Source organism: Letharia lupina, assembly GCF_014066315.1.
Source record: "Letharia lupina isolate WasteWater1 chromosome Unknown contig_16, whole genome shotgun sequence".
NCBI classification, from domain to species: Eukaryota; Fungi; Ascomycota; class Lecanoromycetes; order Lecanorales; family Parmeliaceae; genus Letharia; species Letharia lupina.
Genome location: NW_023502985.1, coordinates 143965 through 167061, shown reverse-complemented (window position 1 = coordinate 167061; position 23097 = coordinate 143965). Strand labels below are relative to the sequence as shown.

Genomic DNA, 23097 nt, shown 5'->3' with positions numbered 1-23097 from the left:
TCAGGTGTGCGGGCTTTGCGTGATGAGTACTGAAAGGTCGGGGAGATGGGGATGGTTTATATACACTTCTTCTCCGACCTTGGCTTCATACTGCCCGGTCTTTTGTGACGTCAGCGAACACACAGCTCTCGCGAATGCGAGTACGATGAACGTTAGCCTTTTGACACCTTTCCAACCGACTCCGTATGTTTCGGGGGACATTTGGCTTTGCCTTGGCGGAAAGTCCACCCTTGTAGGTTTAGCGCAGCAGTCTTCGCATCATCGACCGACCGACCGATCGATCCGCTCTACCTACCTTACTTTTCCGCTGTCGAGCGAGATATTTTCTATCCCTAGTCTCGCACATTGTAGATGCCTGCGGCTGCGAGTACGATTAAGTCGGTCTGATGGTTTCCGACTCGGTGTTTAATGCCTAGGCAATCGCGGTGATGCGGCGGTTCTTTGGTCGATACGAATACGAAGGCTAGCCCTATGGCTGGGGATTACCCTTGGAGGCTGACGATTTTTCCGGCGTTCAGAAGCCATGGCTACATCTGGCGTTGAAGCATGAATAGAAACCAATAGACGGTTGTAATAGCGGCGCCCAGGCTCTCTCAACTTTCCAAGCACAACATTTTCAAGCCATGCTTCAAACCCTTCCAGACAACAAGCTACTTGAGACGGCACGTGAGAGGTAGAAATAGTAATAACTTTTCAGTCTTGCTTCGGAATGGAAAGGAGTCATGCACGCATATGATTATGCACCCGACGAGAATTTTCACAGCACGCCGCTGATTGGAACCAATATACCACGGGATAAATTAATGAGTTCTTCTCCGCAGCGCTAGGAATCGTGAACACCGTGGGCGCCGTCGAGTACTATCTCAATGGCGGACTTTCGATCTCAGTCTCCATCACCGGTTTCGGATCTGATAAGATCGTCTCGGCGCGCTTGATCACCGCGATAGGAGACCCCCTTCAAGTGGGCCAAAGTACATACATCGACCTTCTATATGCCATCTGTGGTGCAGGCCAACTTGTCGGCCTCGCGACACGGCTGGTTGAGAAGACGTATCCGTTGTCAGATTCGGAAAGACAAGTGAGTCATCTGGATGGGCTGAATACGACGAGCAGACAATCGTGTTCATGCGTACAGGTTAGGCTAAGGTGGACTGGGTTGACTAGCAGAGTTGTACGCTGAGTACCGCTTCAGAGGCATGGAGAGACTTGCGCGTCTGAAGAATTGGGTGCATTCAAAGAGTGAGTTCCTAAAATAATTTGTCTGCCAGAGAAGGGTTCAACTCAAGGCGTCCTTGATGAAAAGTGGACGCCGTGACGCAACTGTCACGTGTAAATTAGCTTGTAATGGACGTGGGCGATGGATATCAAGCGAGATAGAATTAGCGAGCCATCAAAGAGCGGGCAATTTCAAATGATGTGCATCACAAACAACGGAGGGCTGAAGGTCAATTTGAGTGCGAGGACTGGATAAATAATCGCCGTGATCCTGCCAAAGGCCTGACTATTCTGCGTCTTAGCATCATTAGAGAGATAAGTGCTCCGCCACTTAATGCGTAGGATTTTCAGCCGCACCGCCTATTCCCTTCTTGCGATCAAAGCGTCAATGACATCCCATTACACGTCTTGCAGCTTTGCAAAGTTGACCTCGCCAGGAGATCTGACAAATGGAAGAAGAAGCCTAAATAGAAGAAGTCGGAGTACAACATGGCTGGCTCTACGCGGAAGAATGCTCGCACAGTCCCAATGCAAGTTTTATCGCTGGCAATGCCCCGAACTGGGACAGTGAGTATGTCTGATCCGTGTCCCGCTCGACAACGGAGAAGAAAAAGACATTTTCTCAGGCCAGAGCTTGAAATGTTGGACTATCTCTGACCGATAACAGCAATGCAAGCCGCGCTAGAGATTCTGGGCTGCAAGCCCACCTATCACGGATACACACCACTCTATAACATCGATGAGTGCGCCAAATGGATCTCCGCTTTCGAGGCGAAATATCACAATCGCGGTCCGCTATTCACTCGAGAAGACTGGGATGATTTGCTGGGCAATTACCAGGCCGTGACGGACTCACCGGCCATCTGCTTCGCGGAAGAACTCATCAAGGCTTACCCCGAAGCAAAAGTCGTGCTTGTGGAACGAAACATAGAGAGCTGGTACCAAAGTTTCGATGGCATGATTCAGGAGATGTATAATCCTATTATCCATGTCCTACGGCTCCTCGATCCGCAGGTCCTCCGACCCACCGCCACTATGTTCAACTATGTCTACAAAGACCGCAGGGGATTCTGCCGCACTGATAACAAGAAGGAGCTGCAACATACCGCGAGAACGCTGTACAGAGAACATTATGCACATGTCAGGAGGGTTTGTCCGAAGGATAGATTGCTAAACTTCAGGCTTGAAGACGGCTGGGGCCCGTTGTGCGAGTTTCTCGGCAAGGAGAAGCCCGATGTGCCATTTCCGAGACTCAACGAGGGTGCTGCGCTGGCGGAAATGTTCAAGGAGTTCCAGAAGCGCAGTATGCTGCTTGTGTTGAGGAATCTGACGCTTGTTGGCGTGTCCGTGTGGGTAGTTCTGCTTGCGGTGGGATGGGCGAGGCGATAGCTGGTTCGAGTGCTGAAGACTCGTCGCGAGGCTTGATCAGACCACTAATCACAGGAACAACACCTCTCGCACTAGATTTCTTGGGCCGAAGAGGAACAAGTTGTTCCTGGATCAAGCGACGTGAGAAAAAGAAGAGGATGCGAGGGGTCTAGTCAGCACATCATGTCAGATCTTTGGCCCCGAGCTCATTTGCGGCAGCGATAGCGACGTTTTGAATACGCTTTGCAGAGAGTCGCCCCATGAAACCGATGGTTGGGGCTGATTTGTTGTTTCTGAACCGCAACACCGGCCCTCAACGCAACATTACTGGTCATTTCTATCATCCTAGTGACTCACTCTAGCGAAAAAATCCTCGGCGAACAAAATGATTTTGATCATGATACGAACGAATCTGTGCGCAACAACTTTACTTCAGATACGCTCAGCCTGGGGACTAGCGCAGAGGAAGCGAAATTGCGATAGGTGGTCAATACAAGTAATCTCGCGGAACACTAACCGAGTTCGTCAAGTTCTTGCGGCGCGACTTACTCAGCCCAGGCCTAGCGGAGCATGCTTTTTCTGCATTGCTTTCGCGTTTCGTATGCTTCGCAGATTGCAACATGTCGCACTCAATTGCTGTTCTTGACTTGGATCATGCAATTCCCGCGTGTTGCTGCGCCCTGTTTCATAGCTTCAGCTGAGGATAGTATTACCATCTCTTCTATCAACCGTGCGCGGCGCTGTTCAATCCTTCATATAGAACCTCTGTTCCTCAGTCTTTCCTTTTACAAAAAAACATCGTCTATACAATCGTCTGATCTCTTCCTCCGCGTTTCCATCTGTTAAGGTAGTCCAGTCTCACCACGCTACAACCCACGCTTATCCAACAGCCTCAATAACAAGCCGCGCCACCACACAAGCCCCATCCCCATTCACGCACCATACCCCTAACACCACATCGCCCCTTTCCACCTCCCCCCCTCCTCCGAAAATGTGCATCGCTTTCGGCTACAACCTCTACAAAAAATCCCAGGCCAAGAAAGCCGCGGCCGGCAACCCGAACGAAAAGGACTACGCGCCCAAACCCCATCCCGTCAACGCGGGCCCTCCTCAAACTAATTATCCACCACCGGCGAACGGGCAGCCGCCTAGAGCCCCTTACAATCCGGACCAAAGCCTTTAGATGGCCGATGAAGGGGGGCTGGGGGGAGGTGTGTGCGAGATGAAAGGCTGGCAGTTGCGGAGCTCTGGACGGGGGTTTCGTTGGAGGTGGTGGGGTTGGGGAGAGGGGAGGGAGGGAGGGAGGGAGTCTGTGGGGGATGGGAGTCGGTCTGATGGGATGGGTTGAGGAGGCGTTGTTGTGCGTGTGTACGATGATGAGTAGAAACGGGATACCCAATCGCCCATAGGAATCATGGTTCTATCGGGTCAATCTCTCTGTTGATTTTTATTCTATGTGCGTCTATTGGTGCTTTGTGCGTGTCTCGTTGACATCCTTTGGTTCCCATCTAACCCATGGTGAGGTTGAGTGTGGAGACGAGTGAATTCCCGGGCTCAAGAGAACCGGGACTTTCGCTTTTCCGTTTTGTGGAAAACCGTCCCTTCCCATACTCTCATCGAATCAGACTCCTCTCCTGCCAGCACCCTCCTCATCCTCCCTTGCCGATTTCCCCAACCGGTCGTGTCCGTTACGGCAGCCCTGTCGACGTACCGACCATGCGTCCCTGCTCTTGCTCTTCGCATCGGCTTCATTTCTTTCGTGTTCTACGTCAGTGTCCAAGTGCTCCATCTGCACGTCAATCCCCTCACATCGCTGCACCTTCCTCCCCATTCGCTTAAGCGTTGCTACAATGAACCCAAGATTCAGGATTCATATTCCATGCCATTTTCGAGACGTCGCTCTGTATCATTTCCGCCATCCGGCAGGCCGTACGAGTACCTTATTTTGCATTCATTTTTCGGGTACGCAGCGTTTGGATCGTACACTTTTGAAGGCTAAGAATGCATTCTGACTTCATTTTGAGGTGGTCAGGACTCTGCTGCCTTCCACCTTTATTGAACGCACGTCTTCGAAGGCCTCCCGCTATTCCCGATCAGTCCTGGTCTGACGACGTCGGCCTGTTGAGCCAATCATGTTATTACCATTTGTCACAGCGGCCAATGGAACACACTCAGGTTTTCTTGTACATCTGATAAACCATCAACTCGATATCAGGGTCTGGCACCCTACTGTTAGCTACCTTTCATCTACTTGCTTACGATACTGCTATATTCATTAGGATTTTGATTGTTTGGAGTGGACATGTCTACTTAGTTCTCTGTGAGAAGATACCTGGACTTGGGATATATGTCACTCGTCTCTATCATTTTCAATGGCTTCTTTGCCTCGTAGCAAAGCAAAAATCAAGACTCCGCTCCGCGGAAGTCGTCCCTGCGCTCACGATTATCGCTCGCCAAATCCGACATAGTTCCAACCTGAGTCTCCTTCAGATAGGCGTCGAAATGCTTCGACGCCTTCGCCACCTGCTCAAAATGCCCCGGTTCTAGCCTCGGCTTGAGCGGGACTGGCGACTTGAACTTGAGCTGGCTTTGATAAGCGTCCCACTCCGCCAGAGCGATGGCAGTCTGAAAGGCATTACGGATCTGTCGGCCGTTCCACGTGGTTTCCGACTCCGCCAGTTCCTTGTAATGCTTAGACGCGAACTTGAGAATACCCTTGCGATCGACCTCGTCGATGGAGAGCTTGTCGCCCCAGATCTCGCGAGCCCGGTCGATGTTCATCTCCCAGATCTTGATGGTTGCATCTTCCTCGATCCGAGGATAGAAGAGGCTCATATGGATCCGACTACGGAAAGCTTGGTCAAAGGACCCAACACGGTTGGTGGTGAGGAAGAGAATGCCGGAGTAGTATTCGAGAACTCTGAGAAACACCGAGACAATTGCATTGCGTTTGAGATCAGTCTTACTCCTCGCTTCAAGAAACACATCGGCTTCGTCTAATAACAACACACAACCCCATTTGTGAGCGAGCTGAAAGTGATTCTCCAGCCTCCTCTCAACTTCGTCTGCAGACTCGCCAATATCACCACACGTGACTTGGAACAGTGGTCTGCGCGTAAATTCTGCTACAGACTCGGCAGTGGATGATTTTCCCACACCAGGCTCCCCGTGTAGCAAGATGATCAGACCCTTACCTTTACCACGCACGAGGTCCATCTGCCGGTTCTCTGCCTTGAGACCGATCTCGAGCTTTTTGCCCTTAGAGTGAGTCTGGACTAGAGCCAGCAAGGTTTCTTTGTGCCCATCGGGAAGGACCAGAGAGTCGAAGCCGCTCCCACGATCCTTGATATCTTCAACCAGACTCACCTCCAGCTTCACCCATTTGCGACTCCTCAGCACATAGCCATAAACCCAACAGGGGCACACTAGATAGTCTTCTTCGGTCAGCTCGTTGTCGGACTCAATGAAGTCGCGCATAAAGCCCTTGTTCTCTAGCATTTTGACATTACGCTTTCGATCTACTTCGTCGTCTCTGTGAATCGGAGAATTCTGGCAACATCCCTCCTGCGAGCACCTGGGATCTAGGAACTCCAAAGTCTCGCGGCGGTCTGGCTCCAGCTCTTCTGAAAGACCCCAAATTACAACCAAGTTGTTCTTTAACAAAGCCATACTGACATCTATTATCACTTCAGAGTCGACCTGACCAGATGAAGGTAAGCAAGTACCTCACACGGTGCTTAGGGTCTGTCTTACCTCTTCTCTAAGTTCATCCATGGCCAGAGTCCGACCATCATACCTCTTATGCACGACGTCCGTTTTGCGCGTCAACTCGATAAATCGTCTGCCTCTTTCAATGAAGAGGTCGCGAGGTTTCAGCCCCCGAGAAGCTTTCCAGTAGATGACTGGAAAACATGGTAGGGATGTGATCGCCTTGTTGCCATCGTAAGACTTGATGGTATGCAATTTCTGACATGCACCAAGTTCCTTCCCATCAAAATCATAGAAGTAACTCAGCATCTCGAACTTGGGCACTTCTCTCCCATTCAAGAGTGGTCCTAATGGATCCATATCTGCCTGATATCTGCTGCAAAGAAAGGGTCTACCCCCGGAGACATTCACAATACGGTATGTCTGATTTTGCCCATCGGAACCATTAGAGACAATTTCAGTTCCCAGTGGAAAGAGATGCCAGAGGTCTTGAAAGGCGATACTCCGGGTCAAACCGTCTTTGATTTGTCTGCGTAGGTCAAACGTCGGTTTCAGATCTTTGTCTAGTAGCTCTTTCAAGACGTGCATTTCTTCGAGACATCGTCTCGATTCCAATGGAGGTAGTTTTTCGTATCTCCCATCAGTTAAGGCATCTGTTGCAGTGTTCTGAGAATTGTTATTCTTCAGACCGTCTAAGTGTTCTCGACTTGATAACTCGGGCATGTTGTGCAAGACATCCGTGGATGGCGGCGGCGATTTTTGGCCCTCGCTCAAGGTTGTCTCGGGTGCTTCTGGCTTGCTTTCATTGCCATTGTGCTTGTGTATTTTCTCTAGTCGATCTATTTCGTCCCTGATTTCTTGCTCGAAGGTCACAAATAGCTTGAACGGTCTCAGTATGACTTGATCTTGCAACTCGAGCTCGTCATCAACGCGTGCTTTGCTAAATGTCATGCCTGTAATTTTCTCGAGGGCGTCAAGCAGCAAAGTCGAGTTGATGCGAACGCGTTCAGGCTGGGCCAAATGTAGATCATTAACCGTCGAGTCTTGATCTAGGATAGCAGGGCCAGGAGCAGCATGATCAAGTGAGCCTGCTGCTCGCTTGGTCACCTGATCTTTACCCAGCCGCTCGGGCTGATTTACAGCGCTAACAACAACGTCGATGAGGTGGTAAGGCAATTGACCTGGAAACTCGTCTCGGCGCTTATGCTCAAGGGGTTTTAAAGCACCTGTCGCTTTGAGTCCTGGGCTCGGATCAATCGGCAGATACTCCTGAAAGGTCATTCGCTTGATATCCATGATCAAGTCAGTAGGCGGATTTGTCTCTTCGGGCGGAGGAGTAGGTGGTTCCGATTCCACCCCTTTTTTCTCGATCATTCGCAGTCTTTTCTCCATATCTATCATCCTATCTTCCATGAGCCTTGTGTAGTCCATTTGCTGTACGGCACGTTTCGGGCCTTTCTTGATGCGTTCTTGAAGTGTCCGCAGATTAAGCCGAGGACGTAGAGTATTGTCATATATGTCTTCGATCATGTCATCTATAGACTCAGCATCGCTAGCATCGTCTTCGTTATCCATTTCCCTCGTTGTGGTACCGAGTTCCTTTCCGGATGATTCGTCATGGTCTTGAGGATTTGTCCCTTTCTGTACGGGATCATTGGACGGCTGCCCACTGGGATGTTCGTCATTCACCATATCAACTATCCTAGCGATCAGCCTATAGTCCTACAGGAGCAGCCGTGTTCTTTATACCTGCATTGGCGACTCCATGGGCACCAGCAGAGCTTCCGCTGACGGGTGGCTCGCCTGCAGCAACCTCCCCAGGATGCGAGCCGTTCTCATTGCGACCGCTTTCCGACTCAGTGGCCTTCACAGAAGAAGGAGGCGACGGCAGACTCGTCGATTTACTGTTCTCGTCTGTACGGAGGCTTTTCATGCTGTGTGTGGGATCCGCCTGGACGTGGACCTGTTGGTCAACAGCTTTGCTTCCCATGTCGTTCGATGTTGACAGAATGTGTGGATTTGGATAGTCACTGGTCAAAGGACTGCTCGGTCCTATGAGTCGACAATACTTGTACGGAGCATGAAAAATTAGACAGGAATGGAGGGCTCGTATGGAGGTTAACAAGGTGTCGAGATTTCGAAAGGACCATATGAGGCTGAAATATGTAGAACCTGGCAGGGGGTAGCTTGAAACTCGATTCTAAGTGGACCGCAGCTTCGGTGTGTTACCTCGGTTCATGCGCGTCCGACCGAATCGAGACCCGATCGGCGATCAACAAGTAAGTCAGCCCTAACATATGCAGCATACGAGTAGGACCTGACAAGCTGAAGAGGTTGATTAAGAGACAAAGTGTGTCGGACGCACACGGGCAGCGTATCAAAGCTGTAACACGTCTCAAGCAGTTGATTGAACGTGAGCCTCGACAATTGACCTGACCGATTCGAAACACCCTATCGCGGCGCCGTTTAACCCCTCTACGCGTGACCATCATGTTGTGCGAATGATAGATACTCATGTTGTAAGCCTAAAGATACGCAGCCTTCACATTGCTGCAGGGTCCGATTCTCCGAGTCTGCTGCCTGTTCAAGCACCTTGCTCGATACCTATCAATTCCTTGCGCAGTCCGGGAGTTCTGCAGAAGATCTTTCCACCTAAGGTTCTTATGGCGTGAGGTAAGTTTCATTGATGCATGTCAGATTTTAGGGAAGGTGCTTCCCGCCTCCGTAGCCTTGCGCCCTCCAAGATGATGACCTCGTGAACCCCGTTCATAATAGGAATCAAAGAACCTAAATGAGAATGCAAATCCTCTGAATCTACAGTTCTACGTTACTATATCGCAAATCCAAGCCTGTCTCTGGGTGCTCTGAGACCAACTTTCTCAGAGCCGCAACCTCTCAGCCTTGTTGCAAAATAGACCGGTCCAGAACAGGAGCAGCCTGCATGTATAGGCCCCACTTTTCATGCAACCCTATGTGCCCCTGCCGCTTGTGAGGCGAAAGTGCGGCGTGTCGGAGGGCACGCAAGAAGGCGTCTATACGGAAAAGCAACTTGTCCATCGGCGTTGTTGTATCTTCTGACTACAATCATTTCGAGTTTCATTTCGATTAGGTCGCACGGTGACATATAGAAGTCTACGTACTACGAGTATGTAGGCGCGAAGTGGATCTTATTTTTCATTCGTGAAATTTTTTAGGCTGCGACCCCGGCCAGGATGTCAAAACACGGGTTTTTCAAGCAACGTTTTGGGCGCCGGAAGGGCTCGACAAATCTACCCGCCGATTATATACAAGAGCATATGGAAGACAATGATCTCAATTCCGCCATAGTCTCCCCTCCGCTCAAATATGTAGCGAGGATCAACAGTTTTGCGACCTCAGAAATAAACGACGAGCTCGAAAGGTGAGATCTATCGCTCCCTGCTGGTAGAGGGCCGTCTAGATGCTAAGATGTACCGCGTGAAGTGAGGAGGACTCTTTGTTCAGTGGCGCGAGAGAGGAGTTGCAGTTGCTCCAAGCTACGATAGTCCAATACCAACAGAAGACTGACCCGGATTCAAGTTCGATGATCAAGGCCAATGAGACATCTAGTCCCTGGCAAGACATCAGGGAGGCAGTCAAGGTAGCAAAGATTCGTGAAGATGGTGAAGACAAGGACAGCTGGTCCGCAAGAGACAGTTGCGATAAGATAATCGATAATATCTCCACATTCGAGACATGGCTCGACCTTCTACCAGGTGGCGACTACGGAGCGGTTGTTGGCGGTGTCTTCAAAATGGTCGTTACAGTATGGGCTGTGTCCCTTGCATGCTTGACCATAAGCTCAAACGTCTAGGCTGCAAAACGCGCGCATGACGTTCGAGTGACCATCTTCCAAGCGTTGGCAGACATCCCCTACTGGGTTGGACGTGCGAATAGATACCGTGACTTGTACGCCGATTCAAAACCTCGAGATCTGGTACAGATGACAGCGCAGCTTTGCAGCGCTGTTTTGGTTGCTCTTCGACATATCATGGTATATCTCACGGAGGGGATCCTAAGTATGATCATTCAACAATTACACTAATCTCACATACGAAATGCTTGCTGATTGTCCGCTAGAAAAGGCATGGAAAGCCATGGCACAAGGCCAAGCTTACAAGCAAACGCTACTGAGTCAGATAGACCGAGTCCGAGATCTCATTGGCAAGGTAGACCAGGAAGCGGCAATCAGCTCGCAGTACCGTATGAGAGACCTCGAGAAACTTTGCCAAGAGTACTTCCCCGCTATTAACATGCAGCTGAAGGAATTGAAGGAGCAGCAAAACACCGAGAATTTCCGCCTCGATGAAGCAACAAAAAAAGACCTTTCGACTCGCATTGGAGAAGCAGCAGCGGGATATTGTATCAATAGCTTTTACAGCCACTTGTCCAGCAATCCAGGCATTGATGCCAGGATACGAGGTAAGCCTTCGGGATTATCAGGACATGGCTACCCACTGACAAAGGCAAAGGTGTAGTACCGCCTCGGATCTTAGAGGCTCGACCCTCAGCGGAAGTGGAAAGGCACATAGAATGTGAGTGTAGCCCAACGCTTCTTAAGACTTGCCCGCGCTGATTTGAAGAGCAGCTGTAACCCAAACTGCTCTCGTCTTAGCATTAGGATTATCATCAGACGTTCCTCAACAAGACTTGAAACGCTGCCTAAGCATGGGCACATCGCTAAGCCTCAATGACCAAGACCGCGTCAAATGGATGATGCAGTCGCCCAAGCTTCGAGAATGGCTGAACTTTCCCGGATCCCGTAAACTCCTGATCAACGGTGATGGTGCCGCAAACGAGATGCTCTCGTCCGCGACGTTCTTATCCGCCAAGTTGTTGGAAAGTTTGGGTCATATTGAGCCCATCGTTTCGCAACATTTTTTCTGCTCGCTGCATACAACATCCAGAAAAGATATTATGGCCGACGCAACCGGCTTGATCAAAAGCTTCGTCTCTCAGCTCCTGCAACGTGACGTTTCTTGGGACCTGAGTTTCCTCTCAACAACAGACCTTGAAAAGATCCAACACAACGACCTAGAAACCATCTGCGCGCTATATCGAAGGTTGATCCAACAACTACCGGACACAACATTCCTCTTCTGGATGATCGACGGCATAAATTACTACGAGCGCTCTGAGAGGCGACGGGATTTCTTGAAAGTCATTCATGAGTTGCTAGGGATACTCAAAGATTGCAACAGAGTCGTGATAAAGCTACTTCTAACCTGTCCTGGTATAAGCTTATACGTCAAAGATGCGCTAGGCAGAGAAGATGTACTTACTGTGCCACCGACCGTCGATGGCAGTCGTCAGGGGTGGAGTGAGCGCGTGTTTCAGAAGACAGTTGGTCACGAAATCGAGCACTTGGATGGAGCTGCTCTCAGTGGTTAGAGGTGGCTGTTTGGCAGAGCAGTTTGATGGCATTGAAGAAGGAAGGTGGGGGAGAAGGTGAAATGCTTTGTTCTTTCGTACCGCGCCATCTTGGCTATAATCATCCGAAACTCTTCAAGCCCACTGCACTTCGAGCTTTGCATCCGATATTACCCGCTCGTACTCTGGCTTATGAGGCTGAGGTCCGGTTGGATCATGAGACTAAGCGTAACCCAGGTGCCGAATGCTACGCTCCATTTCTAGGTGAAGATTCAAGGCTTGGTAATATCATTTTGGGAAGAGCTGATGACAATTGACAAAGACCACGTTGACACGATGACTAAGGTATAGGGCCACACTGCGTCAAACGATGCGTGAGCCATCAAATTATGTGCCCGTTCCAAGTTTTATGTCGGTTTAAAGGCTATCGCCAGTATCACCACTAGATCTAGGAGCGATGCCACATCATCAAACATCTTACACGGAGCTGAAGGTCTTGAGCCTCACACTAAAAGCCTAGCCTTGTCCCCTCCGAATTTCCGAAGTGTCTCGCACTGAAATCTTCTCCCATCCAAAACAAATCACATTGTATCTTGCGTTGTAATTGCCTTTCGCTACATACACGATGACTCCCGAGTCCACCCTGCCAATTATCTCCAAATGGCATTGACTTGGAGAGAAATCCAGGACCCGGCACTGCCACGTCGCAGGACGAAGAGAACAGCAAGGCAATCAGATACAAAATTTGGTATAGGGACGATGCTGGTGAACCCATAAAAGAAGACGAACAATACAAACCATGGCCCAAACTCATGACCGCGGAAGAAGACGAGACGAGTGGCACTGACTCGGTCTTGGACATTATCACCTATGTCTCCATCAGACAGATCGCCGTCAGCACTCCCGTGAGCAGTCAGTCCGGTGCTGCAGCCGCTGGAACGACATCTACCCCTTTGGGGAGAGAGAAACCAAACCAGTCCAGGGCAAAGACAAAGACCTCGAGAGCCAGAACCTTGAAATATCGTCGATCGGCTCGATAGAGATGGTGGTCCGATCAAAACAGCTGTGTGGGGCCATTCGAAGATTGGTCGGTTACTACCCATCCCAGCAACTGACGGGGGCTATCATAGTCTCTGAACCCTATCACTTTCTTCTACACCACCGGGGGAAATTAAGGTGAATGATGAACAAAGGGGACGGTGGGTGCGATGACGGTCTATTCCATGATCTGCAGATTGAAAAGACGAGGTCTGATATCAAAGTTCTACTCGCATTCTTGGATGCCAAATATGCCAAAAACATTCAAGACGAAGAGAATCGACATAAGAAAAGCCCACCCACCGCGACATTCGAAATGCTTTGGATGCTCCTGGATCCTGGAACAAGGGTCTATACCGATATTGACGGCGAGCCAGCGGCTTTTGTCATCAGATCTGCTAGCACGAACAAGGCGAGTAACTCAAGTTGGTACAGAGTGGAACTATGGTACCTAGAATTTTATGGCGACAAGTTCCGTTCCTTTCGCCACAAATCGGTTACTGAACACGATGCCAGGCCGACGTATTGGTAGGTGTTTGACTTCCATCAGTGTCTTCAGCTTCAGCGGCGAACGAGAAGTTTCTAGCCTAAAGGTCTTTCCCGCCGACATGGCCTCGGACAAAGCTTGGCGACCAAGATTGGAAAAAGCTGGTGAGCGATATTTCGACGTACCCCCGAAAAGGTAGCGAGCAACTAAACTACGATGGACGCTCTCTGGGCAAAGTAAAGCAATATGTATGTGAGATTCCTGGAGCTCGGCGTCATGTATCGTACTGATTCTTGTTGCAGTACAAAGGAAGGGTCGTTCTCAATCCCACGTCATACTGGTCATACGGTGATACCGAAGAGGCTCCACCGCCAATTGGAGACCTGGACGATGATGAGTCAGGAGTAGACGGAAAGTGGAGTACCTACGATGACATTGACCCTAGAGATGAGATGCTTTTCCCACGGAAGATCATGGGCTTCGTACTCAAGAATAGAGAATGGGGTACGTAGATACCCCCTGACAGTTGCGGATATGCTAAGACCATACCGTCAACCATAGAGGAACTGAAAATCAACCACGTCTCGCGATATGAGCCCACAGGTAATGCAATCAAGAACCTCGTCATGGATGATAGACACCGGAAGTTAGTCGAAGTCCTCACCTGCAAATATAAAGATCAAGAGAAAGATCGGAGAGAGGCATGGAATGCGGATTTCATCCGAAGCAAAGGCGAAGGTCAGACATTCCCACCGCACGGACCTCCGGGTGTAGGCAAGATTTACACTGCCGAATGCATCGCTGAGATAATTCGTGAGTGTCTCCGAGCCCAGATTGAGGACCCGTGCATTGTTTGTTATCCTTGAAAGAACGACCCTTACTCGCCTTGACTTGCGCAGAAGTAAGTAGGATCCCGGATTACCAACACGTCTTGCTGAAGACTGAGCACATTCAAGAAGTCATCGCAAGTGTTCAAAGAGTACTTGACCAAGTTCAGAGGGGACGGGGCCCGTCGTGCGCTACAGGCGCAGGCACGTATGGAAAAGAAGAAGGATATGACGGCTGAGAGATCTTTGCATGAGACGAGAGAAATGGCCGCTCGACCTCGCAAGGTTTGATGACCAATTGAAGGTGTATCCGGGCATGTTCACTGTTTGCCGCCTTTCCCTTGGGTACACGGATGCTTTTGCCGGTAAGAACGAGGCTAAGTCAGGTATCCCAAATCTCCGTGAGAGTCGACCTTGGATGGATTGAATGTTGCAAGCTTTGGTGAAAAACTAGTCTTGATAATTTCAGGTGCCAATGATTCTGGGCCTGGGGCCCAACACTCAGATTACAATCGAGCTTTACGGGATCGAGTTGCTGACGGCTTTAGGACCGTTATCTATAATTAAACATTTGGACTTTATCTCGTCTTTTACTCCTGCCGCTGAAAAGAACCATGCTCAAAGGCTGAAAGTGGATTGGGACTGTCACTGATCACGATTAACTTTCTCGCCTTATAAGAACACTTCCCTTTTGCTTACTGAATTCACTTCGTTCCAGTGGTGCTCTAAGAAATTCCGGTACGATTACCTACTGCCTTCAAACGAGAGTCCTTTACACTCTAGTGCCGTCATCCTCATCAACCTCAATAACAAATCCTCTCACTTGCTCCTTCTCCATAGCATCAATCCTCGCACCCTTGAACATTCCTCTTCATACCCACATCATCTACTTATCATACATCCGCCCTCGCTGATGCCGAAAATAAGCTCTTCAAAGACTAAATTACCGAATAGCCAAAGCGAAACAGCTCAAGATTCAACTGAAAATATTTACCGCCGTACCTGTAATCGGCTGATAGATTAAAGTATGGCGGTTCGCGTGAGAAAGGATTCAGAGTGCCGAGTGTGAAGTGTAGCAAAAGGTTTGTCGTGTGAGACGTCAGGGGGAAATGACCCGTCATTGCGCGACTGCATGATAGCTGACGTGACTGGTGCATCAAAGAGCAGGCTTGGCGAAGAAAACGGCACTGGTTACTTTTGCATCAAATAGACGATTCAACTAATGAGACAAATGCGAGGACGGGTAGAGAGGTTGCGGGGCGCGTAGGGGGTTGGTGTTATGAGAAGCTTTGACGTGTCGGAGCGTGCGGTGTAAGGATTGGGCAGGAGAGTTGGGGGAGGGGGAGAGGTGAAGGGTATTTGGTAGGTAGTGGTTGTGTTAAGGTCGTGACATGGATCTGCTTCTATGAGGTTCAGTTACGGTACATGTGTAAGGAAAAGAACTTTATAGAACTGAGTGGAATGTGGATGCAGGCATTGTTCACATGCAACAGCTAGGATTCACACTAGTGGACACGCAGAGGAATGTGAGGACGTTCATGGTCAAGAAGGATATTGCGCTGGGAAGGAAAGTAGTAGGCAGGGAAGAGAAGGTCTAGGAGACGAGGGCGGAGCAGCGGTGTAGCTTCTGCCGACGATCTTGTATAAGAGTATAGTAGGAGTCAGTGAACTATGAATCAAATTAGCAAGAGGCCCATAACGGATACTACGACTATCTTCACCGGTGTTATTACGTTAAGATTATATCTTAGTTTAACGGACAATTCTTAATTATCGGACAACATGGTCCACTAGATACGCGGGAACATCCTAAGCTTTGAGGTTCATAGCTGGCAGACAGCGTTTTGACTGAAATTTCTCAACCGAGGGCAATGAAGTACCAGTCATCTGCTGTGCGCCAGTTCGAGGGGTTTGCACTCACATGGACGAGTTTGATCTTACTGGCTCTGTTAAAGGATTCTGAAGGTCGCTGAGCTCTAATCCCGTTGGGTGATTTTCCTTTTGCTCTTTTGCTCTTTGCTTACTTGCTTGCTTCTTGGTTCGAGGACGACTTTGGACTTTTGTCACTTTTTTTTGTTTCTTTTTTTCCCTTATTCTCTGCCTAAAATCTTTCAAAATAGTTAAATGCAACAATCTATCATCGTAGGGCACACTAACGGACGATGTCAGTCAACAACTTACACTGTAATTGTCACAGGGTGAACTCCCAACACACAGACACTCCTCCCGATCAGGCCCTAGCGCGCCTTGGCACATAGGCTCCACAATACCCTTCTGGCAATTACAAGGCCTATCAATGATACATACACTCAAATTTCATGTTACACTGTTACACTGTGACAGGAGTTGGGTCATTTTGAAACGATGTACAAGGTAGCCTTCGGTCTTTCAGCGCCATTTGCTCGTATCGTTTGTTATCAACATGTCGTCAAAACTGACTTGAAAGCAGGAAAGTTCCAGAACCTCGGACTGACGCTCTTTCCAACAGCTTGTCCATCTCCATCGTCGTTCCGATACCAAGAGCTTCTCCTCACCGTGTACTTCGCGGGCATGTCTTGCGCAGAACTTTAACGCCTCGCCCTTGTACAACGCTCGTTGGTTCAAGTACTAGATCTGAACCCTTGACTTTCATCCGCCATCTCACTCACATCCAAACTCTCCCCCTCCCTGACCTTCCCATCCCCCTCATCCCTCGCCCTATTGACCCTTCCCAGCAGAAGATGATTCGTAAACGTTAACACAGCCGTCGCAAGGCTCATAGCAAAGCACAGATAATGCCCCCTCCGGAACTGCGGCGCTTCACTCGACGGGTAGAAGTAGGTGCCGGCGACGCTGCCGCAGTTGCCAATCGCCGTGTATATACCTAACCGGATGGCGCGTTTGGTGCCGTTGCCGAGGTTGTTGGCGGCCGGGGCTTGCGTGGGCGGGTAGGTTGCGTAGATGCAGGCGACGGCGATGTACTTGGGAGGGTTGTTAACTTTGATGGGGATCGTGCATATGTAGTCAAGAGGAAAAGATAACCTACCACGCAAGCGTATTTGCCGTGAAGCTGGCTTTGAGGCAGCGTGGCGAGGAGACGTATGCGATGGCCGCGACGAGTATGAGGGCGGTGATGTGGGCGAATTACTAATTCATACCCCAAAAGTATGGATCCTTACCGAATCATACCCCTAATTACTGAATCATACCCCTACACCAAATTTCACCCAAATATGGGGTATGATTCGGTAATTTGCTATTGCTTGGGGTATGATTTGAAAAATAATAGCTTCCTGATATGAGAGGGTTTAATGAAGATAATGGTAGCTTCATATAAATTAACTAAGTCATCTAAAATAAATATATTTTTTTGAGAAGCGGTAGACTTATCGTCGACTTGATTATTGATAACGGTGGTATTTACGCTGCGCGGCGGGTTTTGGGGCGGGTTTCGGGGCGTGGTTCGGGGCGGGGTTTGACCCCCTAAAGCTTACCCCGCCCCGTTGCGCAGCGTAGTAGGAATTGGGGCCCTACGGGACCCGAATAGGGGTGTCTGCAGCGTGAAGTGCGGACACCCCCGGGCTCGAAATTTCGCTCACTCGGCTTTCGTCTGATGTTTTTAAGCTGATAGAATTCTCATCAAATGCGGTCGGAGAAACTCCCTTATTTCTATGATCGAATAAGCCAGATCGCGGATTATCTCCTTCGTAGTTTGAGGCCACTTTGACAACTTACCAAATCATACCCCAAGCAATAGCAAATTACCGAATCATACCCCATATTTGGGTGTGATTTGGTGTCGGGGTATGATTCGGTAATTAGGGGTATGATTCGGTAAGGATTCGTACTTTCGGGGTATGATTCGGTAATTTGCCCCCGGTGATGTGCAGGCCGCGGTCTCGGCAGCGGTCGGAGCTGTAGGAGATGATGACATATCCCAGTGCCATCAGACAGACGACGCAAGCATACCTGAAAGATGATCAAACCAACACAGAAAATCATAATGGAAAGTCGCCATTGAGGGGACGTAAGCGACTTCTTCCCACGTCCCACTCACTGTCTCGCAGTATCATGACCGGTGTCCAGTCCGTACAGCTTGGCATTCTGTGCGGCTTCCGCATCAGATTTATAGCAGTCCGAATTGACTCGAAATTCTTTACAGCGTCCAAATGTATTTGCGCTCTGCTTCTCGGGTCTCTAGACTGTCTAGGATATGCGCTTCTATGGGTCCGTCAATGTTAATTAAACCTTCTTTTGCGACAGTCTCGTCCGAGGGCGTTATCAAGTCACAACCAAACCTGTTGGATGAATATTGATGACGGCTCGTTGTTTCTCCGTGAAGTTTGTGTGTTACTTGTAGCACATGCCAAGCGCAATAGGGCTGAGGTGCTGAATTCCAACACTGCTTTGGGGCATGTCGTTGAAGATCCAAACTAAAGGACGGGTCCCCTATACCCCGCACAGCCTACATGAAATGGCTTCATCGGCAAACTTCTGATTCGCTATTCTTGCATTCATCAATTCGAGACTGCATACCCATCAGTTGTTGCGACTCCGACGTCTGCCCGGGGTTTCTGTATTTACGAGGTCTTCATCAACAATAGTTCTGCCTTCGCATCTTTGACTGAGTTGCCAAGTTTGACTCATTACCGAAGCCTGCATGCTGCCATTCTCGCATCCTCTCGGAAGGTGCAGTGATCTCGTTGACGTTGTCGCGCGGCCACTTGCTCTTCGAGTGCGAATGGATTGTACCCAAATCCCCTACAAACCACATCAGTTCAGACTTCCTCTTACCAGGCAGGTCACTTGAAATTTGGTCTCGGAAGGCGCCCACCATGAGCATTTCAAAACCAACCAGTCTTCCACGTGGTGCGTGGGATAGCCATGTGCACGTCGTTGACGAGGTGAGTAAGGCCATCCAGGCAGTCGTGCTTGACGCTGAACACCTTTCGCAGGAAGATTTTCCCTTCGCACAAGATCATGCATTTCGGCCGAAGAAAGCAAGCCTAGGGGACTTACTCAAGTTCGAGGAGCAGCTTGGTACCGATCATGTCTGCCTTGTCGCCGTATCGGTCTATGGCACCGACAACAATCTACTGCTCCAGTCTGTCCGTCACCTGAAAGGCAAGGGGCGCGCGGTGGTTTCCATAGACCCGGAAACGATATCCGATCAGGACCTGGACGAGATGCAGGCCTTGGGAGTCAGAGGCATTAGAATCAATCTCAAGTCCACTTCGCAGAACAAGAGTAAGGAAGAAATATTAACAACATTGAGGTCGTATGTCCAGATAATACACCGTTTGAAATGGGCAATCCAGCTGCACATTGGCCTTGCAGATATTGAGAAAATAGCGAGCGAGGTTCCAAAATTGGGGGTGCCAGTGGTCATAGACCATCTCGCAACGCCGAATGAGACTCTAGCCCCACGTCTTCAGCCCGGGTACACTGAGTTCATGGATCTGCTCTCCAGGAAGCAAGTCTGGGTCAAGTTGAGCGGCATCTATCGATTCTCAAAGTTGCCAGAATTGGACGCTTATGTTCTAGAAATCCTTCGCATTGCACCAACTCAGGTAGTGTGGGCTTCTGACTGGCCGCATACCGGGGGCGTTGCAGCCAATCCGCAGGGCGATAGGAAGGCAGTGCAGGGTTATCGGAAGTTTGATGTTCCGGCTTTCATTGCCCAGTGCAAAGAGTGGTGCGGGGAGGATGAAGCGTTGATACAAAAGATCTTCGTGGACAATCCTCGAAGACTCTGGCAATACGAGGGAGAAGATTGATACATCTTTCGATTTTGCAGAAGCGGATGTAGGATACGTCCCGTTCCCAGACAGTCATTACGTCGAGAACGCGGGGGACGTAGATGTGATCTATCTGGAAAGTTTTGCAGTCGCCATACTTCAGTGGCACGTATCCGCTGCAACTGGATGCAGATAACCCTAAGCTGACTTTTGCTCGTGGTAGTCGCTTCGGTTGCACAGTGGCTTGGTCTGACGCCGCCACAGATAGTCAGAGATATAGTGAATTTGCCGGATGCGGTAATTGCTGGTTTGCCCGAGTACAGGAATTATATTCTTCCGGGCAACACGGACCTACTTGCGACCAACTTCACTAGCGAAGGACCATGAACAATAACGGTATGTGGAAGGAAGTTGGGGGACTCGTATTGGTCCACATCTTATGGAAGTATTAGCTTTAGTCTTCTATCATCACCATTTCAAACGTGCATGTCATTCTGCTTTCATGCATTCCGTTGCCTGCTTTGTGGGTCTGTTCACGCTCAGTGCATTCCGCATCTTCATCTCAGACGCGACCGTTTGCGTTGTTTATATACTTGATGATGTTGTCCAGCGTCAGAGCTCTACCGCGGGGTAATTTTACTGCAGTCAAAGAAAGACTCAAATACAACATACGTCCGACAGAGTTCCAAAAGAAAGGTGTTCTAATTCTATCATGAAATCTCTTGTCTGGTTTTCGCCCTACAACTTGAGCGCGATACCATACATATATCCGTGCGCATGTGACTTGCCAATCAGCTCATAAGTTTTGTCATCATAGCACTTAGGATTTCAGACGAGCAGCGTCGATACATCATAAAAACCACAGATCAGATCCCAACGAACCCAATTATATCACCTCCTGTGGAGACAAAGCTACGACACTGCGTTGCTTCCTTGACAAGAAAAAGTATGTTCAGTGCCGTTGGACATATGAGCGGCGGTCAGGCTCTATACTTCGCTCTATCCTTCCCGAGTCCGAGGAGTTTTATCACCAGGCTGGTATCCATGCACTGAGATGTGTTTGAGTAGACGCTGAGCAAGACATTATTCGTGTCATCGATCAGTAACGTAGCGTATGCATCGCTTATGGTTTCATTGGCTATAGCGGTGCGCTAGTGTCTTTCTGGTGCTGTGTGTGGATGCTTGTGAATATCTTAGGACAGCGTTGAACGGCTGCCACTCTTGCTCGATGGCTTTTTGAGGCGTGATAAGATTCTCATTTGCATGCGAGCTCATCCTGAACCCTATCGACGAGGAAGCCCTGCGTCTTGGTGATGTTTGGGCTTGGGAATGAAGGTAATAGAACTCGCCGTGTTCGCGAGGAAATGTAGCGAAAGCCATGCATAGAGGGGATTTCGAAACTTTCAGATCCTAAGAGGAAAAGCTCGCGCTCTTTGTTTTCGTTTGCGCATGTTTTTGTGGGTGTTGATCCGAATAGATCGGCTCATTCGGTAAATGATATCAAAGTCATAGAATTAAACGCGCTAAAACAATATCCACGCACGCAAACATGGCAATTCTGGAAAAAAAAAAAAACAATCGTGAACATTGTCACTTTTTCTTGGCAACGCGCCTGAATTATAGAACTGCAACATGAGAGAGGATTGGGGCCTCTATTCATTTAGGCCACACGGGTAATGTCATGGATTAGTGGCTAATTCAACAATCAGAGTTGATGGCCAGCGGTAGGTACAGAGTTGACTCGATGGCCTCCGTGGCAGGTACAGTGGCAGCGGTTAGGGTGCGTCCGTATACCTCTCTTGAAAATGCATTATCGTTCAAATTCACGCCTATAGCTAGTCAATTTCGCTTGATGCACCAGCACTTTCCTCTTCCAAGGCTTCCTCTTCCAAGGCTTCCAATTCCGGAGCGTCCGCCGCATCGTTCTCACCCCATGGTTCCCGAAGCTGGGCAGGTGTTGTCTGTAGATGGCCCGATACCGAAGCTGCTAGTAAAGCATCCCCATTATACCCCCCTCGTGCGTTAACATCAGTCATATTTTCGAGAAGGGTGTTAACTCACTCGAGCAGGCCAAGCAACGATGCGTAATACATTGGAAGACCAATGTGTTGCGATTCTTCCCCCGAGCTTAAGATACGGATTGGTCCCCAGTGGCCAGGGGGGTCCGCATCATAGAGCCGAATCCATTTGACGAGCGAGTCTTTCTTTGACAGATACAGCTCTTGAGCGAGCGGAAGCGCTGAGCTCGTGTTGCTCGGGGCGATTCGAACATGTTCAAACCAATATGCCATGGCATATTGAGCTAGAGGGTACTCGCTAAGGCTCACAGATGTCAGAACTTCTAGTTTGATAATGTATAGAAGGTATGCAAGACAATATTCAGCCATAGATTCGTTGGAGTCAATCTCTTGTAGGCCAAAGTCACTTGCGGATCCATGCCGGATCCTGTCCGAGACCAGGTACTCTTTGACAGAGAAGTGTGCCAGCCTAATCGTGGCCTTAGGCCATGGGTCATCTATGCTAGAGTTCTCGGTGTCGGTGTCGGTGTCGCCATCAGTATGGGCATAGCTATCGGCATCAGTATAGGCATCGATTTCAGTGTCGGTATAACCAGATCCAGATATCTCAGTCCATGCAGGGAATGGACATAGAAAATACCTTCACGCTTCTATGCTCTGATCAGTACCACTAGGTACGGAGAGAAGGCGAGAAGAAATTGCATGAGTGGTGACTGATTAAATACAAAGTAGCAAGCAGGTCCCAGTCCATCTTGTCCGATCATAAAGCACAAAGAACATCTCTTAGCCTCCAACCATGCATCTCTCAGACCCTACCCAATCGAATTCGACTCCCTTTGACACTGTTCCAAAAACACGGATTGCCCACGTCCAGCCCCCCTTCACAGTCCCACATACTGGAGTCCACACAAAAGCCCTTCTCTGCCCCAATCCTGGTAAAGCTCACTTGGGCTTCCTGACAACCAGTGTCCTCGAAAGCCTGTATGACGTTGATTTCATGTTTACCACTGCCCCAGCGGCCGCCCACTCTACCACCCTGGAGCCGAAATGGCACGCATGCGGCATGGGGCAATGCTGAGTTGTCTTGGAACACGGAGGTATTGGAACAGGTTGTGTCGTCGCTGTCAAAAGAGCCGATCCAGGCGCGAGACGAGCGTTTTTCGAGGGCTTCGTCGGTACCGGGAAGGGATAGAGCTTGAACGCCTAAGGCTAAGAGGAGGAAAGTCTTCATGAACATGTTGAGGGTTTGGAGGTATGAGGTAGCAGGAAGGCTGCGTGTACTCAGGGGAAATGTGCGAGCGCAAGGTGTATGGTTTTTCCCAGGAAGGAGG

At 49.5% G+C, this 23097-nt stretch overlaps 8 protein-coding genes across 8 annotated transcripts; 5 read left to right on the top strand and 3 right to left on the bottom strand.

Annotated features, from left to right (window-relative positions):
- Positions 1-1743: 1743 nt before the first annotated feature.
- Positions 1744-2604, top strand: HO133_002859 (uncharacterized protein; the record flags this gene model as incomplete). The annotated part of the gene is made up of 2 exons (XM_037293784.1): positions 1744-1786; positions 1883-2604. The coding sequence occupies 2 exons, from the start codon at positions 1744-1746 to the stop codon at positions 2602-2604; spliced, it is 765 nt and encodes a 254-aa protein (XP_037149862.1).
- A 2382-nt stretch (positions 2605-4986) lies between these two features.
- Positions 4987-8281, bottom strand: HO133_002858 (uncharacterized protein; the record flags this gene model as incomplete). The annotated part of the gene is made up of 4 exons (XM_037293783.1): positions 4987-6282; positions 6337-7826; positions 7884-7988; positions 8041-8281. The coding sequence occupies 4 exons, from the start codon at positions 8279-8281 to the stop codon at positions 4987-4989; spliced, it is 3132 nt and encodes a 1043-aa protein (XP_037149861.1).
- A 1222-nt stretch (positions 8282-9503) lies between these two features.
- HO133_002857 (uncharacterized protein) lies at positions 9504-11700 on the top strand (the record flags this gene model as incomplete). Its single annotated transcript, XM_037293782.1, has 5 exons — positions 9504-9691; positions 9754-10075; positions 10124-10328; positions 10390-10731; positions 10898-11700. 5 exons carry the CDS (start codon positions 9504-9506, stop codon positions 11698-11700), a joined length of 1860 nt encoding a protein of 619 aa, XP_037149860.1.
- A 436-nt stretch (positions 11701-12136) lies between these two features.
- Positions 12137-12719, top strand: HO133_002856 (uncharacterized protein; the record flags this gene model as incomplete). Its single annotated transcript, XM_037293781.1, has 2 exons — positions 12137-12172; positions 12357-12719. 2 exons carry the CDS (start codon positions 12137-12139, stop codon positions 12717-12719), a joined length of 399 nt encoding a protein of 132 aa, XP_037149859.1.
- A 143-nt stretch (positions 12720-12862) lies between these two features.
- Positions 12863-14322, top strand: HO133_002855 (uncharacterized protein; the record flags this gene model as incomplete). Its single annotated transcript, XM_037293780.1, has 4 exons — positions 12863-13213; positions 13507-13708; positions 13766-14055; positions 14161-14322. The coding sequence occupies 4 exons, from the start codon at positions 12863-12865 to the stop codon at positions 14320-14322; spliced, it is 1005 nt and encodes a 334-aa protein (XP_037149858.1).
- A 4523-nt stretch (positions 14323-18845) lies between these two features.
- Positions 18846-19787, top strand: HO133_002854 (uncharacterized protein; the record flags this gene model as incomplete). Its single annotated transcript, XM_037293779.1, has 2 exons — positions 18846-18914; positions 18966-19787. 2 exons carry the CDS (start codon positions 18846-18848, stop codon positions 19785-19787), a joined length of 891 nt encoding a protein of 296 aa, XP_037149857.1.
- A 1796-nt stretch (positions 19788-21583) lies between these two features.
- HO133_002853 (uncharacterized protein) lies at positions 21584-21784 on the bottom strand (the record flags this gene model as incomplete). The annotated part of the gene is made up of 1 exon (XM_037293778.1): positions 21584-21784. One exon carries the CDS (start codon positions 21782-21784, stop codon positions 21584-21586), a length of 201 nt encoding a protein of 66 aa, XP_037149856.1.
- A 21-nt stretch (positions 21785-21805) lies between these two features.
- On the bottom strand, positions 21806-23003 carry HO133_002852 (uncharacterized protein; the record flags this gene model as incomplete). The annotated part of the gene is made up of 2 exons (XM_037293777.1): positions 21806-22372; positions 22713-23003. The coding sequence occupies 2 exons, from the start codon at positions 23001-23003 to the stop codon at positions 21806-21808; spliced, it is 858 nt and encodes a 285-aa protein (XP_037149855.1).
- Between the last annotated feature and the right edge of the window lie 94 nt (positions 23004-23097).